General features: G+C 40.6%; 1 protein-coding gene across 1 annotated transcript in view; it reads left to right on the forward strand.

Annotated features, from left to right (window-relative positions):
• The window catches only part of LOC310953792 (protocadherin-15-like), a gene marked incomplete at both ends in the record, with an annotated part of 145297 nt that overhangs the window by 56106 nt on the left and 66571 nt on the right, over window positions 1-22620 (forward strand). Inside the window, 6 exons of the mRNA XM_083922991.1 lie at window positions 1785-1917; window positions 2171-2250; window positions 9403-9496; window positions 13976-14104; window positions 19813-20118; window positions 22281-22511. Of these exons, the coding sequence (XP_083779117.1) occupies window positions 1785-1917; window positions 2171-2250; window positions 9403-9496; window positions 13976-14104; window positions 19813-20118; window positions 22281-22511 (973 nt within the window). The remainder of the gene's footprint in view (window positions 1-1784; window positions 1918-2170; window positions 2251-9402; window positions 9497-13975; window positions 14105-19812; window positions 20119-22280; window positions 22512-22620) is intronic.

Below are 22620 nucleotides of genomic sequence, written 5' to 3' on the forward strand. Positions count from 1 at the left end.
TTTCGTTTAGAGGGCCTCCTCTGGGTCGCAGAGGAGCAACCAGCATGTATTGGCCTGCAAGCCTTATTTATGTGATTATACTAATTCACAAGATAGCTTCAGGAAAGTTTTCTCTGGGCTGAATTGTGAAGACATAACATTTTTGACAAGCTGTCAAAGACAGATGGTCTTGTTCCATCTAACACTATAGAGATTCTGGTGCAGTATGTTTCATACATCCCGTCTTTGTCTTGTGATTAAAGAATTAATTCTGTGCAAAAGCAGTTTGACTCACTTCAAAGTATTTTAAGGCATTGTTGTTGGGGGTGGTATTGGTAACCTAAGACACATTTAAACTGCTTAGAATTAGGTTAGTCTACAGTCTTGCAGGTTAATCTGGTTTACCAGGTGTTCAGTGCTGGGACATATCAGATCTTCTTCTGGTGCATTTGTACCTGTTATTTGTACATGGCTGAAGATATATGGACCAAACGAAAATTGTGTATTTTTAGTATAATTAAAACTGCATATGGTTCATAGAATTATGTTGTATTTAATTTGTTATAATTTAATTTGTTTGTTTAAAAAGTAAAGCTCTCCATGTGTTTAATTGATTTATGGTACCTTTGACCCTTGAAACTGAACGGTATGTTAATCTAGAAGAATAACTGTGTGTCTGTGTGTCTAAACGGTATAGAGAATGAGTTCCACTTTTGATTTCTATGGTCCTTTTTTTTATTGTGAAAAGCTTAATGGTTTGTTTAGTAAGCTTAAAACATATGTTGATTTTGTAAATGTAGATGATGCTAAAAACTGAGACGGCTGTTCACATATGAAACCTATATATCATTTTTTCCAGTTATCTGGAGAAATATATTTAATATATTAAATATTTAATATATTTATTATATACTTTTTTGTTTTAATGATGTACCTTTTGTATAACCTGACTCCGCCAGATGGATTGATTCACATTTTCTCAGCATATCCATCTGGGAACTCTCGTTTAAAGATCTTTTGGGAAGGGGCGAAAATATTTTTAGCTGATTGGATAAACCATCTGTCTATCAATAACATATGGGCCAAATCAACCAATCAGATCAACGAAGCATATGACGTACTGACAGCGTTGAGGCAATGCTCATAAAATAAACAACATGTCGGTGAAAAATATTTGTCATTTGTGTAACACAAACTTATGGATAAAGGCACAATTTCAGGTGCTATATTCCAACAGAAAAAAAGCGTTAGCGAGCGGCTTGCTGGATAACCGCGCTCATCTCATCCTCAGAAGCTGCCACGTTGTTTACACTGAATAGTCACTTCTTTATGCATCACACTCAAATCTGCCTCAAAACCAACGCTGTTTGGTTCGGTCGCTTGGGCAAAGTTTTCCGCATGTTACCAGACCGATTTGAAAGTGAAATACAATGGAGCTCACACGATCAGGATGGTCTCACGAGGCTACCTTTTATAGCCGTTCAATAAAATTTGTCTAACACAATGAATAAATAAATAATCAACACAGTCAGTTCCATTTTCATGCATGCTGCTCTGAACAACAGAACAATCAGGTGATTTTTTTTTTTAACAAGCAATTTTTCACTTTTAAACCAATCACGAATAAAGGCTTGTACTGGGTTTGACACTTCACCTAAAAAGAAAAAAAGATACTATTGTGAAGCAGATAAAGTTCAGACTTTATGTGAAAGCTGTGTTTGCAAAGTACTTCAATATGGCTCAACAGGTTGTCAAGGAGACACTTGCGCTGTCAGTGGTATAATGTGTGCTGTTCTTTTTGCCAGGAGCTCCATCACTACAGTGTACATTGAGGTTTTGCCTCCCAACAACCAAAGCCCCCCACGCTTCCCTCTTTCTACCTACAACCTGGAAGTCAGCGAGGCCATGAGGATAGGAGCTATTCTGCTAAATCTGCAGGTGGGTCACTAACACACACACGAAACATGTGGAATTTAATGAGGCATTCAGTACGATGATGCAGTTTAATGGCATTTTTAATACATCAAGGTATATTGCTGTTTTTCACAACACATTTTGTCTAACGTCACTCTTCAGCATAAAATATACTCACCACTCCAGTCCAGCATCCTTGTTGTTCAGCTGTCATATCTTATAGCCTTCAACGTTACTATTTGATGTTAAAGACCCTGCTTTCTTTTCCTTCCCTCAGGCCACAGACAGAGAAAACGACCCGATCACATACCGCATTGTGAGTGGGGACTCCCAGAAGGTCTTCAACCTCTCTGAAACGTAAGCCCAGATATTTTTCAAGTGCATAAAGCCCCAGAAAGTATCCCCACCAAGGCCTACTTGAGATTGAAGAGTATTATGTAGATATATGGATGGATGGAACGTATAGTTAATTATTGATAGACAACAGTTATCTCATAAGTTTCTTTGATAACATGCATTTGAAAAGCAATTGGAATAAGAAATAGGGGTTTGCATGTTTTTCTTGTGTCCCCACGGGTTTTCTCCAGCATCCCTGGTTTCCTCTTAAAATGAAGTTTAAATAGTTTGTTGGAGTGAATGTGTTTGTCCATATATAGTCTGTTCTACCTCTCTCCCAATGCATGTTGAACAGGATAGCTGTATGTAAAATGGGTGGATACAAAATACTTTGCTAGACTGTGGTTCAACTAACATAACAATCCCCTGGCAAACCTTTGTAGTCGTGTTATTACAGTATAGTTCTGAAAGTGCGCTCTTCAAACTGTGTACACTGGCTGATTCATCAAACAACAGCTAATCCATGAAAGTCCTTGATAAGCATTGTAGGTAATGTTGTTGTCTCAAGTGCAAAGGCTATACATGGACAAACAGTAATAATATGTTGAGACAGAGTGTTATTTCGATCACTGTGGCCATGGAAGAATCCCTTCAAACAAACCAGGCAGGGTCAATCATCATTAGCTTCTCTCTGATGATAAAGACTGCCAGAGAGAGTGATGGTGGTGGGGAAGAAGGAATGAGAGGAGAAGGGATTGTGATGGTTCGGAGTAGATCCTGACTTTGCCAATTATTGGTTTTGGCTGATATATAAGCTAATCTATGACTTTGTTTTATGAACACTGACACTTGCTGCTCCTTGGGCTGGACAATTTTGAGAAAATCAAACATAACAATATATTTGACCAAATACTGTACTGTACCTCAATATTGCAACAATGTTCATAGGTTTAATAATAGTGCTTTCACAATTTGCCCAATGCAATCTTTGACAGATAACCTTTAGTAACATGACTATCAGGGATGTACAACGTGTAAGACATCGGTCATCAAAAAGTGGCAATAGACAGAGCTTACTTTAATTCAATTTAGTTTTATTTATAGTGCCAAAAGTTATCTCAGGACACTTTACAGACTAGGTATAGACCAAACTATGTGACTTATTAATGATTTACATAGACCAACAATTCCCCCTTAGACTACAGTGGCAACGAAAACCTTCCCTTTAATAGGCCGGAACGTCAGACGGACCCAGCTCTGTGGAGAACGGCCATCCGTCTTGACCGGTTGGGGAGGAAGAAAAGGAGAGAGAAAGAGAGTAAAGACAGACAGATGGACAGAGAGAGACAAAGATAGACACAAAGACAGACAGACACACTTCCAGTAATTATAATATCTACAGTAATGTGTATATGACTTATATGTTATGGTGGTTAATACAGCAGAATAGTAGAGACAAGCACAGCTAAGGTTATAGATTATAATAGTAGCAGGAAGTGTCATGCAGGACCACGGCAGCATACACAACCACGATCAGCAGAGACCTGCGAGACGACAAAGCACAAACAACTCCGGGGAAGAAGTTGAATTACTAAGCCCAGGCGACAAACAGCTGATCGCTCCTCCTGAAACCCTTAGTCCATGTAAGTGTGCACTGCACGGACCGGACATAGCGACCGCTGTCCTCCTGGTGAGGCAGCAAAACAGTTGATATACGCCACCGTCATCATATTGTCCATCCTTACCAGGACATGAGGATCAATAAGAAACTGAAGAAAGCATTTCAAGGATGGGACACCGTGGAAAGTTCCAGAAAATTTATGTGAGACCGCAGGAGGCCCATACCCCAGCGGCCCCTCACTGATTGGCCCTCGTGGATTCCGCCCCGACCAGTCAGGCTGGCGTCCGTAGTGACCACCTTCCTGCACAGGACGGGGCCCATGGGTACCCCACGCTTCAGAAAGGACGGGGCTCGCCAGTGGCGCAGTGCTCTGACGCACCCCGTTGTGACCAACACTCCAGCCCGCATGAGGCCACCCAGAGCTGGAATTCTCTCATGTGGAGGTGACCGAGACGGATTACGAGAATGGCGGACGTCATCAGTCCGAGTAATCGAAGACAATATGAATTGAACAGATTTGCCCGGAAGGAAAAGCACATAAAGTGTCATGTGAGAATACGCGTGTGCACTGTGGCCTCCTGCTTCGATTGTGCCAAAAGCAGCCAATCGTCCAGATATGTGGCCAAGCGGATGCCCTGCCGTCTCAGCGGGGCCACCGCTGCTTCCATGCACTGTACGAACACCCTTGGGCTTAAAGACAGACCGAATGGGAGCAAGTCCCCTGGAAAGCGTACCTCAGATACTTTCTGTGGGGAGGATGGTTCGGAATGTGGAAATATGAGTCTTTCAGATCGACGGAAGTGAACCAATCGTTCTGTGGCACCAGGCGCAGCAGGGATGCGTGTGTAAGCATCCTGAACTTGTATTTCCTGAGATATTTGTTCTGAGCACGTAAATCCAGGATAGGGCGAATACCCCCCAACCCCATGAAAGGGGGGAACTGCTGAACCCCCCGCAGTCAAATGTCTATCTCTCCCGGTCTGCTCTTGCACAGTCCGTGGCAGCCGGGGGATAGGGGCGTGGGAGGCCCCTAGATGCACGCTCAGAAGCCAAACAGGGGGAGCTGGAGAACAGGGAACTTACAACTGCAACACCGGTGGAGAGAGGGGCGTGTAAGGCCGCTCTCATCTTTTTCCTCGCCTGGTTTCTGGCAGCTTGCGCTGGCTGTGCGGGCGAAGCTGTCGCAGTGGCTGAGTGCTTCTTAGGGCGCAATCACACTGTCCATCCATACCGTGCCCAAGCACATTTCATAGGTAGAGTCTAGTTCGTTTTACCAGTCTGAGTGCAACCGTACCGCGCCTAGGAGCGTCATCAGCCTTCGAAAAACTCACCTCACTTAACCACTAGTCTGAAATAAGGAAAAAGCATACAATTTTAAGGCGGTCAGTGCTTTTTACCCTTAAATAAGCAAGCAAATATCCAGGGAAGAGACGTGGGTAGACTAAAAATGCAAGACCCTGCCAGACACGGTGCTCATTAATTAAAGCCTCCTTTGTCTTCGTCCTCAGTCTCCCAGTTATGCAATGACAAGCTGTGTTGAAACACTGTGTCCCTGCCTTGTGTCTACTCTTAATCTGTTCCAGTGTTAAAATAATTTGTTTTAAGGAGAGATGACTTCATGGTTTCAAAATGGTAACAGTAAGTAAAGACATATTGACACGGTCATATACACAGAGACTACTTTTGTTGCTGTTGCCACTCTAATCTCTTAAACCAGATATGGCAGAAATATTACAATCCCATCCATCCCAAGATCTCTGCAACCTAGCAATAAAATAACTTCAAGCAGGTGCTGATTTAGCATACGATGAATCAAATAATGATTAGCTTGTAGGCTTGATGAGTGTGCAATATACAGAGCCCTACTTCACACTCTCATTTTTCAACCCTTCAGAAACCCTCTTGTGAAGAGATTTTTCGCATTGCTGCATGTTCCGATTCAGGCAACATATTGGGCTTGCTGGATCCAGCTGTTATGAATAATGAGCTCTCCGGTCCATAACTCCCTATAAACAGGGCAGGTTCTCTCGAGAGGGGAGGTGGGAATTAACCCACCATTATGGTAGTGAGCAGGGCGCACCCTTGAATCAGTGGCTCTGAGTCGGCTCTGAGCCACCATGCATAAAGCATTACGTAATGTCATAATCGACTGGATCACAGTTCATCATACAGAAGTTTAAAGTATTTCTAGTGAAGTCCCAGGTGTGGTGGGACTGATGATCACTAGATGCATCACGTATTCAGTACACTGTATAGTAACTTTGTATATTATAGTGAGTGTTATTTTGGGACAAAATTATTTTTGGTCATATAAAATAGATCCAAGATATAATCAAGTGCTGGAAATGTACCTCCTGATGACCCACTGAATCGGCCGGACCAATATATCAGCTGACTGTGTTTTTCCACAGATATGTTGCTTTTGGCATATACAGAAATGCAGAAATGTAGTTTATAGTAATTAAGAAGCACAGTTTCAATGTTATAGTATGTCCACCAGAGAGAACTGACAAATTAGTTTCAACTGTTAAATCCATCCATCTTTAACCGCTTGTCCCTAATGGCGTCACGGGGGGCTGGAGCCGATCCCAGCTGAGATCAGGCGTGAGGCAGGGTACGTCCTGGACAGGACGCCATTCTATCACAGGGCACATAGAGACAAACAACCATTCACACTAACATTCACACCTACAGGCAATTTAGAGTCATCAATGAACCTAACACATGTGTGTCTTTGGACTGTTGGAGGAAGCCGGAGAACCTGGAGAGAACCCACACAGACAGGAGGAGAACATGCAAACTCCACACACAAGGGAGAAGGGAGTATTCGAACCAGGAACCCTCTTGCTGTGAGGCGACAGTGCTAACCACCACATCACCATTCCACCCTTTCAACTGTAAAATGCCAAATTCAATACATACTGTATTTATTAAAATTCTTAATGATACCAATTTAAGGGATCCTTTTAAAAATGAAAAACAACTTATACGTATATCACTTTCAAATACAGATGCATAAACTCTCAAATATCAATATAGGATCAGCCTCAATCCAGTTTGAATTGTATTTGATCCGTTAATCCTTTATGAACTTTATAGTTGCTGTGTAACAATTGTCAATAAAGCTACACAATAAATCAGCCAGGCTGATATACGTTTCATGCAGATATATAGGTATCAGCATATGTGTGGGCAGTTAAGTACCAAGAAATTGCAGTAACAAAGAATTGAATAAATCAACCCAAGATACCCAATCCAACTATTTGAGTCAGAATGGTCCCCATATCAGTAAAGGATGAATCCCTACTGGTTAATGTATCAAAGTTATTTCACCTGAGGTAAAACATTCATGCCAGGCACAATCGCCCCATTCATCAAGTCCAATTTAACATTTAGAGATATTATCAGAGCAGAATAAAGGTCTAAGTGTGACTTGGATGGATATCCTCTAACCTAAACTGTTGTCACTCTCAACAATACTGTTACCAGCGCCCTGTCAGTGTGAGAACATCTTATCGTTGGTGGTGGCTGAGGAGAAAAGGCAGGACGCTAATACACATGATCAGTGAACCTCTAACACCCAGCCGCTCAAGTGTAGTTGAGCACTCCAGCTGTAGTAGAGACACCACTCCCCAGGCTAGCTAAATGTTATTAATCATCCTAATCTTTGTCATCAAGATTATCATTATCCCCGTAATTCTGACATTTATATATCTTGATAATGACATCAATAATATTAACAAAGCTTCTTGTAGGTTTAGTTTAATTGAGCACATCATGACCTATTTTCTTTGGTCATGCTTATGTATAAATAAACATGAGCACTGCGGTCAGTGAAGGATGTTGTGCTGCATTTTTATGGTGTTTTTAAAAAAATGTTTGCAGTCTTATACCTCAGATAATCAGGTGTACTGGATTAAAAGCAATGTGTTCACCATACCTTGACTTGACAATAGAGAATGTGATTGATGGAACAGTAAAAATATTTACTAAAACAGTTTTAGCTATTTTTGAGTTTTAATGAAGTGTTTTATGACAAGTTAACAAAGAGAGAACCTTGAATTCAGAAGGTGTATGGTTGTTTTTCTTTCTACACTTTGTAAGTTTATTTCACCTCTGGAAGCAGCGAGCTGCCATGCAATGTCTTATAAAACCTGCATGGCTACACTTGCTGCTATCTGTGGCAAAGTATGGGGAAGTGTGGTCCAACTTAATGTTGTAAATGTAATTGTTTATGACTCTTCACTGCCCTAGGTGTGTTTTTGGAGGTACCAGGCAGCTAAGTGACATCAGAAATTTACTGAGCCAAAACAGTTTTCCTTGTGGCTCTATGGGAAGAAATTCAGTGTATTGATTTATTGATTATATTTCCCTGTCCACCATAACAAGTGAGGGCAATTGGCCTGTAATGAAACAGGCTGAAAACTACCTGGATACAGTTAATAAGTTTAAAATACATATACAGCGAGATATTTATTAAAACAGCTGTCTCTGCAGATAAGTCTTCACTAAATGCCACAGAATATACTTGAAGCATAAAATAAGAAAGCTTGTGGGATCCTCATGAGACATTCACCGTTTGCAGGGCTGACGGTGGGCGTTTGGAAAATATTTACATATCGTCCAACCCTAAAAAATATGGGCTGGAGAGGCAGGAGAGAAGCAGCAGGTTCTGCTTGGACTGTTTGGCCAAAGGAGCTTTAAATTAGAAGGAGCAAGAGGACTGCAGGGAATTGCAAAGGGCATTAATCTAGAAGTACGTTCATATGCATTCGTCTTTTCTTACATTTGGGGTTCTGGCAGAGCCTCTCCTGAGTGTGGCAGTGAAGTGTGTGTGTGTGTGTGTGTGTGTGTGTGTGTGTGTGTGTGTGTGTGTGTGTGTGTGTGTGTGTGTGTGTGTGTGTGTGTGTGTGTGTGTGTGTGTGTGTGTGTGTGTGTGTGTGTGTGTGTGTGTGTGTGTGTGTGTGTGTGTGTGTGTGTGTGTGTGTGTGTGTGTGTGTGTGTGTGTGTGTGTGTGTGTGTGTGTGTGTGTGTGTGTGTGTGTGTGTGTTCATGTCTTTTGTGCCTGTATGTGTAAACCAAGATAATTCTGCTTTTGAATGCCAGAGCGCCAAATTATACCTTTCTTAATGAGCAGGAGGGCCGCCGTGTCTGCCGCAGTCACTGTAAAGAAAACATGAATCTTTCTGCCTCTAGTCCATGTGCTTTGGGAGAGACAGAGAAAGACAGAGTAGAAGCCCACCTGCTCTTTGCCCAAAACTCCTCCTCCTTTACCAGCAACCGTGTTTTATAGATCTGTCTAATCTGGAGGTAAATAAACTCTGAAGTGAAGACCTGTCCATCACCCTTTGTTACATCAGCAATTAATTATTCAAAGGGTTATGCAGATCACTTTAAACAAATGCCCTTTCTTCATGTGACACAAACTAGCGATGATGCAACATGACTACAAGCGGCCCTTTATTGCGTTTCTTTTTGTGAGGTTGTATTGATTTTGCTAGTTGTCTGTGTGTAATAGTAATGCAAATGTCTTCTCTGACCCTTCTCTACAGGATTGGCCTTCTGCTTCTGGGAGAGCCTCTGGACAGAGAGACCACAGATCAGTACCGTCTAATTGTCACAGCCTCCGACGGCAACCCTGGAGGGGTGAGGCACAACCCTCTATTACTATTGGCCTGATTCCTCCTTTTTAACACATTAAGCTTAAACAAGAACTTCTAATTCAAGCTTTTTAGCTTAGAAATGTGGATTGCTGAAACCCTGTGATTCATTAGCCTTAAAAAATCTAATAGAGCATTTGAACTTACTGACTTTAATTCCCTTTGATTTTTGTCACAGATTCATAAAATATGTGGTAGCACTAGAAGTTAGGACAACTTTCGTGCCAAAGCTATGCTTATGCTAGAATAATAAGGGCTGTCTGCTCATTTAAATCCATGTTGACAATATCATTTTGTGATTTTGGTAATCTGTTGACTTCCTTAGTGGAATTTCTTCACTAATTGATAAAAGCCATTGGAAAAAAAAGACTGCTCTGAATGTAATTGTCTGGGGGTAATTTTTCCTGACAGCATGGATGTCTCTAATTCATTTACTTTTAGTGTTCAGCTATGCCGTTTCAATGGGCAAATACTACATATAAATATATATTACATATTCAATTAGACTTTCTATGTCTAGTAAATACCCATATCTTTCAAACTCCACATCTACAGTTTGTAATATAGGCTGTTATAAATGTTACGTGTCGAAGCCAAAGTAATGTGATAACCCGAATGACATCATTCCGACTCGAGAAACCTCTTTCAGAGCTACAGAAGAGATTACACACCTCTTTTTTAGTTGAGTAGCACTAACCATAACTAGTAAACCATGAGTAGTTGTGACTTGAGTTTTCACGCTCACAGCTGTCTCTGTAACTTATCTCAAAGAAACGGCAGACACCATAACTGAAAGTGAATGCAAGCTGCTCCGTCTCCCACCGAGAGCTGATAATCATATAAACCGTCTTAATTTAATTAGACTTCACCTCAGTTGGCTCAGTTTTCACAGCTGTCTTTCTTCCAGGCAGAGGTGAAATGTGGTTTTTAAGATGCTGTGTGTGATAGGTAATGAACATTAGCTGATGAGCTGTCAAAGGAGCGATGTTGATTGCCCCCCACCCCCCATTGCGTCCACATAAACACTCAGAACTACAGCCCCTTTTCATCTGTTTGGCAGACTATGTTATGGTCAGGTGGAGCAGCATAAGAAGTATGTGTGCTGCTGGTGTGTCTGAGAACTGAAGGAGTGCAAAGGGAGAAAGTTAGAGTTCGTGGGGCAGAGGAGATGGACAGTGATGGGGTCAAAGAGAAAAGAGCAGATAAATAAAGTGTAAGATAGGGCTTCACCTCACAGAATGAGGTAACCACAAGCTGTTGCTCTTTGTCCTAATATTAATGGACATTTTGTACAAGCCGACTCCCTTTACCTCTGTGCGTGCGTGTGCGTGTTTGTGTGTGAGAGACTCAACCAGGGAGTAAATTATTGGCTGACTAGTGTGGGCTAAATGTCATAGCTAGAGAGAGGCTGTCACAACAGGAAGGAAGTCGAATGACTGAGAGGGGTAAAAGGGTTGTGGAAGGATGGAGGTGACAGACTCATTCAGCAAAACAAACTGCTGCAAGGAAGGCTGGAGACGATCAAACGATCAAAATAAGCACAGGAGGAGGACAGAAAGGAGAAAGCAAAAAGCAGGGGGACACTAGGGATTTGGATGTTTAATTAGCGCAGAACTATGGTAACCATGGTAACCGGACACACAAGGAGAGAAGCAAGAAGCCTCCCCTGCGGTGCTCTTTGAGTATAGTCATATCTGCATATATCCGCACACAAACTTTTTTTTTCATAATACTTGTTGAAGTTTAACTCTTACATCCACGAGAGCATGAAACAAATTCAAAATTTGTATTCTCAACAATGCAGGCTGTGATAAGAAGCGCCAAGCAGACTCAGACCCCAAAAGGGATGCTAGATAAAGCTGTTCTTCTTGCCCTCACAGGAGAGACTACATATCAGTTTGATCATATCAGTACCTGCAGCACGGCCTTTGGTCAGGGTTGTCACTCTAGAGGCAAAAGCACCATCAGCCACATCTGGATCTTTCAGACAGTGAATACAGTGAAGACAGAAGACGAGACATCACGGAGCTCCATCTATTTTATGTTAAATAAATAATAGCAGCTCATTAATCACACTGCTGGTCGTAGAGGTAGACTTTTTTGTCTTTGATAAGATCACCCATGCCAGAATAGAGAGACTAATTGGCTTCGAGTCTTCTGTGAAATTGAAAATAAGTAGATCCCACGAATACACTGATGGTGAGCTGCGTCCTCTTGTATCCAAGTTAGGAAAGAGAGGCAAAAGCGCAGGACAGTTTTCAGCTCGGATTGCCGTGTCAAGTAGTGCATGAAAGGACTGATTATGTACGTCTCCGAAGCTAGAACAAAGAAACAACAAGGGAATTCCCAACAGACAGTGAGATGAAGGTGACATTAACTAGGTCCTTTCCTTTGTGTCATTGCTGCTGAGTGTCTCATCTGCTAGGGTGGCTTCAAACAGCTGTATTATGGGAAGGATTTTTTTTTTTTTCTTGCAAGGGCCAACTCCTCCTGTAACCCACCCATCCTTCCTCCCCCCAAAGGAGTCTATTTACGCCATTATTTGCATACATCTTTGTCTCAGTGCACTGAGAGTTTATAGATTGCACATATTCAGCCATTTTTCTTATAATTTATCTGAGTGTTAAAGGTGCGTGTGCTGTGTCATTGTTTGAAGGTTAATGGCAGTATATTGCTACACATTGGACCTGCATGAATGAACACCTCAAACGACGCTGGTGGAAACTTGCTTTTCCCAATGAACTTTAAGATCGAACAAACTGAGCATCACAAAAACAAACACAAAAATAATTTACTGCAAGCAATATAGTCTACAACTATGATGTCCATTGCCATAAAAAAAGTGCCAGTATTGATAAGAAAAAGTGTATTTTGCTCTAAAAGTAATAACATGTAGTCAGAGGAAGGAAGTGTACTCTTAATAACTACCACGAATGCATCTCCTGAAGGTCAGTACAGCCTGAATTTGCATTTCTGCAAACAAAGCATTTGTGTTGCCGTTCAAATTCCGCCTGATAACACTGATAGAATTTAAGTGTTTCTGGGTGTATTTCTCCACGCATTTAATTTTTTTTTTAATCCCTTTTCAGGGACTGTGACACTCTTTGTTAATATCATTAATTAGACATCAATGTGTACTCATTGCATCAGTAAAAGCCCTGTTGCAGGTATGTGAGGTTGTACTGGATGGGACATGTAGAGTACATATTAAAATTGTTTAAAAGATGCTAGATAAAAATCCAGATCACAGTACCGCCCTGAAACCTGCAAGTATGGAGGTTAGGAAAGATTTGGACAACAATTATACGATGGCAAACTAGTAAGCCATAATCTATCATAGATGTGCCAGCTGTTCAATTGTTGGACCAGTAAACAAACTTTAAAGCCTTTTTGATTGTTTCAATTATTTCATATTTACTGCACTTTGGTCTCTACAAAATGTCATATGAATCCATCCAATAGTTTATAAGGTATCATCTGATCTCATTCCCATCAGTGTACTGCTTTTATGTTGGCTGACATTTGAAGAAAGTGTCCATAGCAAGAGTGACTATGACCTTCGTATGGCAGCATAGTTCACCTAGTGCTTGTAGAGTACAAAATACAACAAAAGCTGTTGTGATAGTGGAGGCTGATTAGGATCAGAGTAAAATACACATAGACCATAGTCAACTAGCCTAACTACTGTACTGACTGTAACTTCTATAGCAGAAGTGAAATCTCATGTGGAATAAACTATAACTTACTACCCATGCTCACCAATGTTCTAGAGAAAACGCTTCTTCAATACTATTAACTTCCTTACAACCCAACTTTAGAAGGTAAGCAACATAAAACCAGTTGTTTTTGGTAAAACAATTAATGTATTTTATTCAATAAGGAATAATGCCACAATGTAATGAGACAATACTACAGAGGAAATATAACAAATATAACCAAATGGGGGCTCACAGCAAAACGAAAGACAATGAATCAAAGCCTGACAGACTATTCATAGAAAGTGAGCTTCATGGCTCCTCCCAGACTGGGTGAAAGGGCTGGTGAAAGGCCCTCCATCAGGATCTTCAGATGTCCAAGCAGTGAGTGGGATGGGTAGGGACTGGCTGGTAACAATCCCCGGCTGGGAACCACACCTCCTACTTAGCATAATGTAACAACATAACAAATCACTCCATGGCAGCCCAAACATAAAGTATTTGTATGTTTGTTTGTTTGTTTGTTAGTATTTATATGTGCTTCTTTAAATGCCATTGCTTTCTTTTTTTCTTTCTTTCTTGCCATTTATTTTCACTGAATGGCTCAACATTGTGACCTTGTTTTTTTTCCCTACCCCATTAATATTTTCTACCCATTTATGACTACTGTTCTTTTGTTAACCAATAATAAAAGAAAAGCTGGGTATGTTTTGATGCATCATGAAAGTGCATTTTCCCACTTATAAATACATTCTATTTGTTTTCTACAGACATCCACTGCCACTGTGAACTTAGTCATCACTGATGTCAACGATAATGATCCGGAGTTTGACCTCGCCATACCAACGAACTTTACTGTCCGAGAAGAAGAGGCCGATTTGTTTGTAGGACAAGTCAGGGTAAGTGTGATTTGGTCTTGTTTGTTTTTTGGAACTAACTTGCTGCACCAACATCCACATATCACTCTTTTTCAACCCCACAGTAGATCATATAGCTGCGTGTGTGTGTGTTGAGCGTATAGTTTCCAGTGTAGTTATCATAGAACATATATGTCTCAGGGGGTTATCAGAAATCGGGTCACTTTGTTTGTCTTGAACAGCAAATACATTATGCTATTCCTATCCTGGCCACAGCGATCACTACCTTCTCTTCCTCTCTCATCGCTACCACCTTCTCTCTTTCTACTTTCTCTCAGTCTTCTCATCTTGTGCATCTCTTCCCTTTCCAAAGGTCAGCTTGGACTGAAATAGTCTTTTCATTTCTGTCTGTGTGTGTGTGTGAACAATTTCAGGCGACTATTTCACATCTTAACTTGTAAACCTCGGAAAAAAGTACCCTCTGTGAACTCAGTAGTGTGTACGACCATGGCTGAATCTCGGTGACTGGCTTTGTTCAGCACCACTGAGACTTTTCTAATTACTGTTGTAGATTAATTGGCCTGATGATTGTCAGTGGATTAATCATGGAATTATGACAGGAGACATCCTCTGCACATATAGTACATGTGAGAGAAAGAGAGAGAGAGCGAGAGTGAGCGCCTATGTGTCCTTTCCCTCCTTCACTGTGACTGCTGGGTAAAAACAGTGATGAGTGCAGCTTTAAAGATAAACATTTTCCAGCTCTCTGCAACCACAAGAAAGAAAAAAAATGTTTGCAAGGAATGAAAAAAAAATACACTCCCCTCAGAACAAAACACTTTGGTGGACAGACAAGGCTATCAGGGCGGTTTTAACATGCAGTTTTTTCCCCTCCATCAACCAATAGATTGGTTGTAGAGTAGATAGAATTTCAATCGACCAAGATTTTCTTTGGTTGAACAGCTTTAGCCCATAAATCCCCACATTTCCTCCCAAGTCGCTGTTTGAAACATAATTTTGAAGTAGTTCAAAATGGAACTACAAGACATTTGGGAGATTTGTAGGGGGGATCTGTATCTTTATATTGTTAAAAAGGGTCTGGTCTGAGTTTGGAAGTTGTCTCAGCCACTGCTTTTTGATGTCAGTTCAAAATATCAGAAAAGTACAATGAAATAATGATAGTCCACTGTGAGATAATGGAGGGCTATGTTTCATAATTAATTAATGCAATTCGTCTGGTAATAAGTTTCCCAATCTAATGAGCATGAGCAGTAGATTAGTTCGTTTCTTAATGTGTCTCTGTACATTTATCTATGTAAGTGTTGATATTTACATAATTTGAGGTAGAAACCAAAGCGTCTGTGGGTTAAATTTTTAAGTATCAGATATTTTAAATATTTTTTATCTCTTCTAAAAAAAAATCAAATTTTTATTAGTATTTGCTTCTGTACTATTTCAGTGTCTTGTCATGTTGTTTTAGTTGCTCATGTGGACAATTAATTTGCCAAAGGTAACAGGCACTCAAATTTGTCACCTTTCAGAATATATTCTTTTAAGGCATCCCATTACATTTCTCAGGAGGTAAAAAAAAATGGACCACCAGAAAGACAAAGGGACATGTGAAGGAAACTTGGGTGTTTGAATGAGGTAAAGCTAAATCCCAAGTATTTCCTCACAAATGTAGCCAGCAGCTAGATTAAAGCTTAGCCGACCGTGGTCTAGATAAGCTAATATGACAATACCATGAGCTGGACATTTTGTTTTCATCATATATGTCAAACTGGAAATGTTGCTGATGGTTGTCTCACCCTAGAGACCCTTCTATCGTCTGATTTGTTGTATTGGGTTTAGGTAAGAAAATGCATCTTTGTTACATTTTTACATTTTCTTTATTCTCACTTAGCCTATTTAAGTCGTCTACAATGTTCACCGGCAGTTCAGTAATATACAATTCAGAAGTAGAGCGGGTCGTCTTTCATTTGGAAGATCGGCAGTTTGATTCCTCTGCCAGTCTGCATGTCGAGGCGTCCACTGGGCAAGACACTGAATCCCAAATTTTGATTTGAATGATTAGATTAGATGATGATTTCTTCCATCAGATTATGAATGGGTGAATGTCAGAAGTAGTGTAAAAGTGTATTGAGTAGTCCGAAAACTAGAAAGGTGCTTTATAAGTACAGCTCCATTTACCACTAAAATGGTAAAGAGAGAAAATGGGAAAAGTTGCGGAGCCAGCACATTATTATCACTGAAAGTACACCACTTCAGTATTTTTCTGTAATTTATCACAAGGCCTGATTGGCTAACAAATGTTCTGTAACTGTAACTCTATCTGCGGGTCTCTTTAATGTCTTATGATGTGGAGATTTGTTTAGGAGCTTTGTGTGCATGTGTATTAAGTAGTCTTACTGAACAAATGTTGTCCGGATCAGAACAGCAGACTACAGCTCACTGTCACATGTCTCCCTTAGTAAAAGTACAGTGACGGATGAAGGAACGGATGAGACACAGTCTTGTATACTTGAATTTAAGCTGCTATTTGTGTCTACTCAATTATTTCATGTTTAAATGTGATGTAACTATAAAATCTTTTTTTTTTTAATATATATATATATTTTTTTTCCTGTAGAGCTTTGAATTTCTCCATAGAGAGGGAGTAATGGTGCAGTCAACCATGAGGCTTCAGGCAATTGCCAACAGGGAAGATGTCTGCAGTGCAAATGCATAATGCTATTAAGTAGCTTAATGCTAGCCCCAAAGTGTTTTGGATTATCGTTACAGTAATTGGAACTGGTTCCCACCTGTTCTTATTTCACACACACTCACAGAGACTGGAGACTATTTACTAGCTTATCACAAGTGACAGCATTGCTGGTTGTGCTAATAGATTCATTTGTTCTGTGAGTGACAAATCCTACACCATACAAGCCCATTCTGTTTGCTCACAGCAGGGAGACATAATCTGAGCATGGAGATGACCGGAGGACAAATTGATTAGCATTCATGTCAGACACATCATGAAGGAATCATGTAGAATTGTTGCTAATTGGAGAGGCTGTTGAACGTAATGTCATCTATTTTCTGCCAAGACAATTCCTTGATAAAGTGAATTTCTGTTTTTATCTTGCTCCTAACTCATAGCAAAAGACTAAACATGACAGAAAATGAATACCTTTCTCTATCTCTTGTTTCTAAAATGAAGCATATAAGGGACTTTTGCTTATTTGGTTAATTTAATTTATTTGGTTAATATGTACTTGCATGATTCTTGCATTTTTTAGGGTGGTTTCTTCATGGTTGATTGCACTTATCTGAAGTTGCTTAGTTTGGATAAAAGCATCGGCTAAAAGCATTAATATAATGAATACAGTTAGCACACCTCTTGTTTGGTTTTTAGAGGGTGACATCAGTACCTAATTTTATGTTTGAAAATACTGGGCCCAGGACGTAGCAAGACATTATTCTGCCAGCAGTTTAAGTGGGCAATTCAGATTAAATTTGAGGTTCTAGCATTACCCATCCAAAGCAAGATGAATATGCTTGTTTTTTAAATGAAACAAGAAAAAAACAAACACTGGACCCAGGCAGGCAGCACACTAAGGAGACATAATATATATTAGATTGCTAAACGGGACTGCTTTTTTTTTTAACTGTAGCCACCTGCTTAAGTTGCTCTTTGTGCTGCAACCCCCTGCAGGATGTTGCTCCGCTCCCACAATATATTTACCGAGCCTGCCCACCAGGTCACAATCCAATGTCTGTGCCAGTAACCATCACTAAATGAGTCCTGATTAAAAAAACTTTGTGAAATATTGCCACACATGCGGTGAAAGTGTCAGGAAGAAGCTGAGATATGATTTTGTTCCAAATTTGGGCAAACTGTCACAAAAAAACAAAGGCTTTACAGTCTCCATATAGGCCAGGCATTACAACATGACTGCCCACGTTTATGTCTGCCAACATCTGCTACTGTCGTGTGGGACCTTGCCTGCCCCGCACGAACCTCTATAATATATACAGTACTTTGTTCAATGGATGCTTAATGGATCATTTGATTTTACTGGCTATGAATTAATTGGATTACAACCCTTACAAGGTAAGGAGCAGTAAGAATGTTTATTATGTAATCACTGCAGAGAAGTAGTGATCCATATTCACATATTGACATGACGTGCTTTAGTCTGTTTTGCAAAGGCTTAATGCTGAGGTCCAATTTTTAGCCTTGGCTTTGAATATCCTATTTGTCAGGCACTCCATGTAAAACAAGCTGGAGTTAGCTTTTATCAACCCTATGTGTATCCTCCTCCCTTCTTCACAGTTCCTCTCTTTGTTTTCCCCTATGTGCTGCCTTGTCCTTACTTGCACTGAAGTTGGTAAAATATTGCCAAAAAGGCAGATGAAATGTGGCTTGATCTCCCTCTGACTTTTTTTTTCTTTCCCCCTTCCTCTATCTGTCTCTTTCTCAACTACAACAAATAATTACCACCACATAGGAGACCACGCATGTGCGCACGCACACACACACACACACACAAACACACACACACACACACACACACACACACACACACACACACACACACACACACACACACACACACACACACACACACACACACACACACACACACACACACACACACACACACACACACTCACACAAACACACACACGCACGCACGCACGTACATACACAGGCAAAATGATGACCTGACACAGGAATAACAATTTGTAGTAGTACCATGTGCCTCTCTTAAGATCAGTTATCAGACCATTTATTTTTGTCAGTTTTTATTGCACTCTTTTTAAATACAGAATGGCATGCATGCTATTAAAGGGAGCATTCAAGGATTTCCTTCCGATGGAATGCAGAGTTTGCATGAAAAAGAGCTATGGCCTTTTGAACTCACAAATGATCACTAAAGAGTTTTGTGTAAAACACTCAAATCTCAATATGAAGCACAGGAAATGACACTGAAACATGATAGTTGTTTCTCTGTTCGATTGTGGCACAAATATCTTGCATGGCTTTGTGCTTGAAGCCTCTCTAAATATGTAATGTATTAGGATAAAGCCAGGCTCTAATGGATTGTGCAATGGATCTCATCAAACTCACAAGCTATTTTCCTAAAGGGAAATACCTCTGCGTTTCAATTTTGAAATGTGTTATTCCTATGCTGTCTATTGGTGAATATTTCTCTCTATGTGCCATGATTGATGTATGTAAATAGATTCTCAGTGTTTCCCACACACTGTCAGTTTTCCTCAGCAACATCAGGGGGGAAAGGGGGTTATTGATGACTTTTTATTGACATTTCATTTAGCAAGCACACTAAATCACATTTTTTTTCAACATATGCCGTCTCTCTGTCCTCTGTAAGATAATGGCCATTGCAATATTGCAATGACTATTATGCTTCCATCCGATTATCCAGGCCATATTTCACACTGTGTCTCTATTCAGTGTACATTGGCACAGACAACTATTGAAGCAAGTGCAGATATGTCGTTGCAATTAATTATGGTCATTGTAGTTCACTTACTTCCTTTGGGTGCTTGGCAGCATTCATTTGTGATTGATTGAAAACTACATCAGCAAAAAAACGCAAATGTCAGACATGGGGGGACGGGGGGCAGTTAATTAACATATTAGAGCTACACAGATATCAATATTGAATGGGAAACATTTCAAAGATTGCTATATTTATATACCCATAATGGAGCCCTATGATCATTCCCTTTCTCTCCAGGCCACAGATCCAGATAAAGGGGTTAATGGCCAGGTGCGCTACCGGATCGTGAATCATCCAGACTTGTTCACAATCAGTGCTAATGGCAGCATCTACACAAGAGTGCCACTTGATCGAGAGCTTAGGAGCCAATATGACCTTGTGGTAGAGGCCTCAGATGGGGCAGTGGATCCAAGGCGAACCACCTTTACCCTCTCTATCCATGTCATGGATATCGATGACAACAGCCCAGTCTTCTCCCAGCAGACGTATGTGGTGAACGTACCTGAGAACAGCCCTGTGGGAACTGTGGTCCTAAAGCTAAGCGTAAGTACTTGCATATGTATGTGTTTGTTGCCTATGTTGTTTTTTTACCTCTCTCCATCTTTAAATGTCATCCGTCTCCCTTTTATATAATGCAGCAGGGGTGCCTGAAACAACACTTGTAGTAACAGGCGTTAAGCATCCTTAACATCCTAACTTCAAGTGAAGGCAATTTAGTGTTTAAATGTCAAATTCTTCTAGATGGAAACATTTAAACCGACAGGAACATACACAGACTTATAGACACAGCAGAGGGAAACATTTTTGTCTCCTGTCATAACAGCTTTTTGGGCATTTTCAGTCTTGAACAGTAGAAGATTTCAAGCTACATTTTTCAAGTCATAACCAGTCCTTAGTAGAGGATATTTTCTGTCCAGGCAAACATGAATATAATCCTTCACACATTTTGAAAAACTTTTCACCTTGGTGCAGTTTATTTTTGGGTAGATTCAACTCTGTCATACATCAGTTCATGTGTTTGCACTGAAGTGAAATGTAAAGAAACCATGTGCATGCAGAGCCAAGACATAGCGAAAGGGTGAGTTATTGAGTGACATTTCCCAGAGAGGGATAAAGCAAGAGAGTAGGGAAAGGAGCTGGGAAGGGAGGGTTGAAGATGAGGGTGGTATAAGTGACAGTAGTGCCGTGACTCCATTAATCTCCTTGACGTCAGCTAAACTCTATATGGTCGGGGATGGCTTGCAAGTCACCTCCAGTGCAGAAGTAAGACAAACTGAGAAAGGGAAGTGGATGAGTTTGGTAGCTTGAAACTCACTGTTTATACCTTTAATCAGGTTTTTTTCCTGGTTCAAAATGTGCATACAAGCATGTGTACTGTGCCCTCAACTGGCTCAAGCAAGTATTTTCTACAAGCAGCTTATTTTAGTAGATTCCAAAAATAGAATGTAATTACTTTGAAAGCAATTCTCTGCTTTCTGTTATGTTGCACAATTTGAACATGAAAAACCGCAGAGATGGTCCAAGTCAAGTCTCAAGTTTTTGAGGGGAAGTCCGAGTCAAGTCTCAAGTCTCTGAGGAAAGCAGAGAAAAACATTAACGCTAACCTTCCTTGCACAAATAACATAGTATTACAGAACTATATTAACAGATAATTGATAGCATCTGGATGCTGCGTTATCCTATGTTATGTTTGGTTATAAGATTATGCAAACTACCTAACCGTACCTGAGAGCATCTAAGTGCAAGCTTGTTCGTCCACTCCTCCTCATGTTTGACAAAGAGCGGGGCTTATTTCCGACACACGCATGCAGAGCAGGCAAAAGATTTGCGGTGGTAATGGAACGAGACTACCTTGCCCCTGTAGCTTGTTGAAATCTCAGTCAGTCAGTGCAATGGTTGTGTGGTTGAACTTCACGCAAACAATGCTTGCTGCAATATAATGCAATGGCAAGCCGAAAGTGGTTGCGGTGTTGTTTCAATTCATCTACTTCCTGAGTGTCGTAGGTAAGGTAGTGTTGGGTAGTGGTACTGAATTAAAGGCACCTGGATCAGTTAAAATGTGAACAGTACCTGATCCAACTAATGATTTTCCTCCTTGCAAACTCATCTTGTAAAGTAATCGCTGAACCTACCAGTAATATCTGCAGAGCTAAAATATGTATTATTATTACATGTATCAGATGTAACATTTATTCAGGAACCCTTTAAGAAATTGGAAACAATATTCACCTTTTTGAAAGCCATGAAATATCAGTTATCAGTGCCGTCTGACATAGTCCTGCTGTAGTGAAACAAGACAAGGTTAAACCCGGATATGATTGGTCTGTGCATGGTCATTGTGTTCAATTGTCACCAGATCGGTGTAATTTGTATTCTTTATGCAGGAAAAACCCTGCTGCACGTGTTCCAGCATTCATATACCTGATCATCTGCTACTGCAGTAGCCTTTGCTACTTTGAGTTGTGATTCTATGCAATGAGGACTGACTTAAGCTCCCCTTAGTAGTTTAATGTAATCAGAGCCTATTAATGATTGATGAAAGTAACCCCTGCAGCATTAAAACGCCGAATTAAAATAGAGATATTAATATTCATTGCCCATAGCCACAGTACTTATATGTACTGCATATGTAAGGTTCAAATTTTGAAAATAAATGTGCACTGTTACTGTTTTTCTGCTCATTTCTCTCCCCTTCCTTCTCATAGGCGGATGACTCGGACCTTTTCTCCAATGTCACGTATCGGATCAAAACTGAATCTGCCAGGCAGCTCTTTTCTCTGAACCCTGTCACTGGGGAGTTAGCTATGCTGCAGACCCTAGACTTTGAGGACCTGGCAGCTATGGGCATGGGAACCTCTTATACTTTCCAGGTGGAAGCTGTCGACCAAGGAGGGGTCATGCCCCCTGGGCAGGCTACCGTCACAGTCCGCATCACGGTAAGAGGTCCCAGGTTGTCTGCCACAACCTCTCAGTGATCTAGTCTCCTTCCATCTATCCTCATTGTCCCTCAGGAGCAGCAGCACTGGCAGTGAATATGTGGTGACT

Source organism: Echiichthys vipera, assembly GCF_963691815.1.
Source record: "Echiichthys vipera genome assembly, chromosome: 11".
NCBI classification, from domain to species: domain Eukaryota; kingdom Metazoa; phylum Chordata; class Actinopteri; order Perciformes; family Trachinidae; genus Echiichthys; species Echiichthys vipera.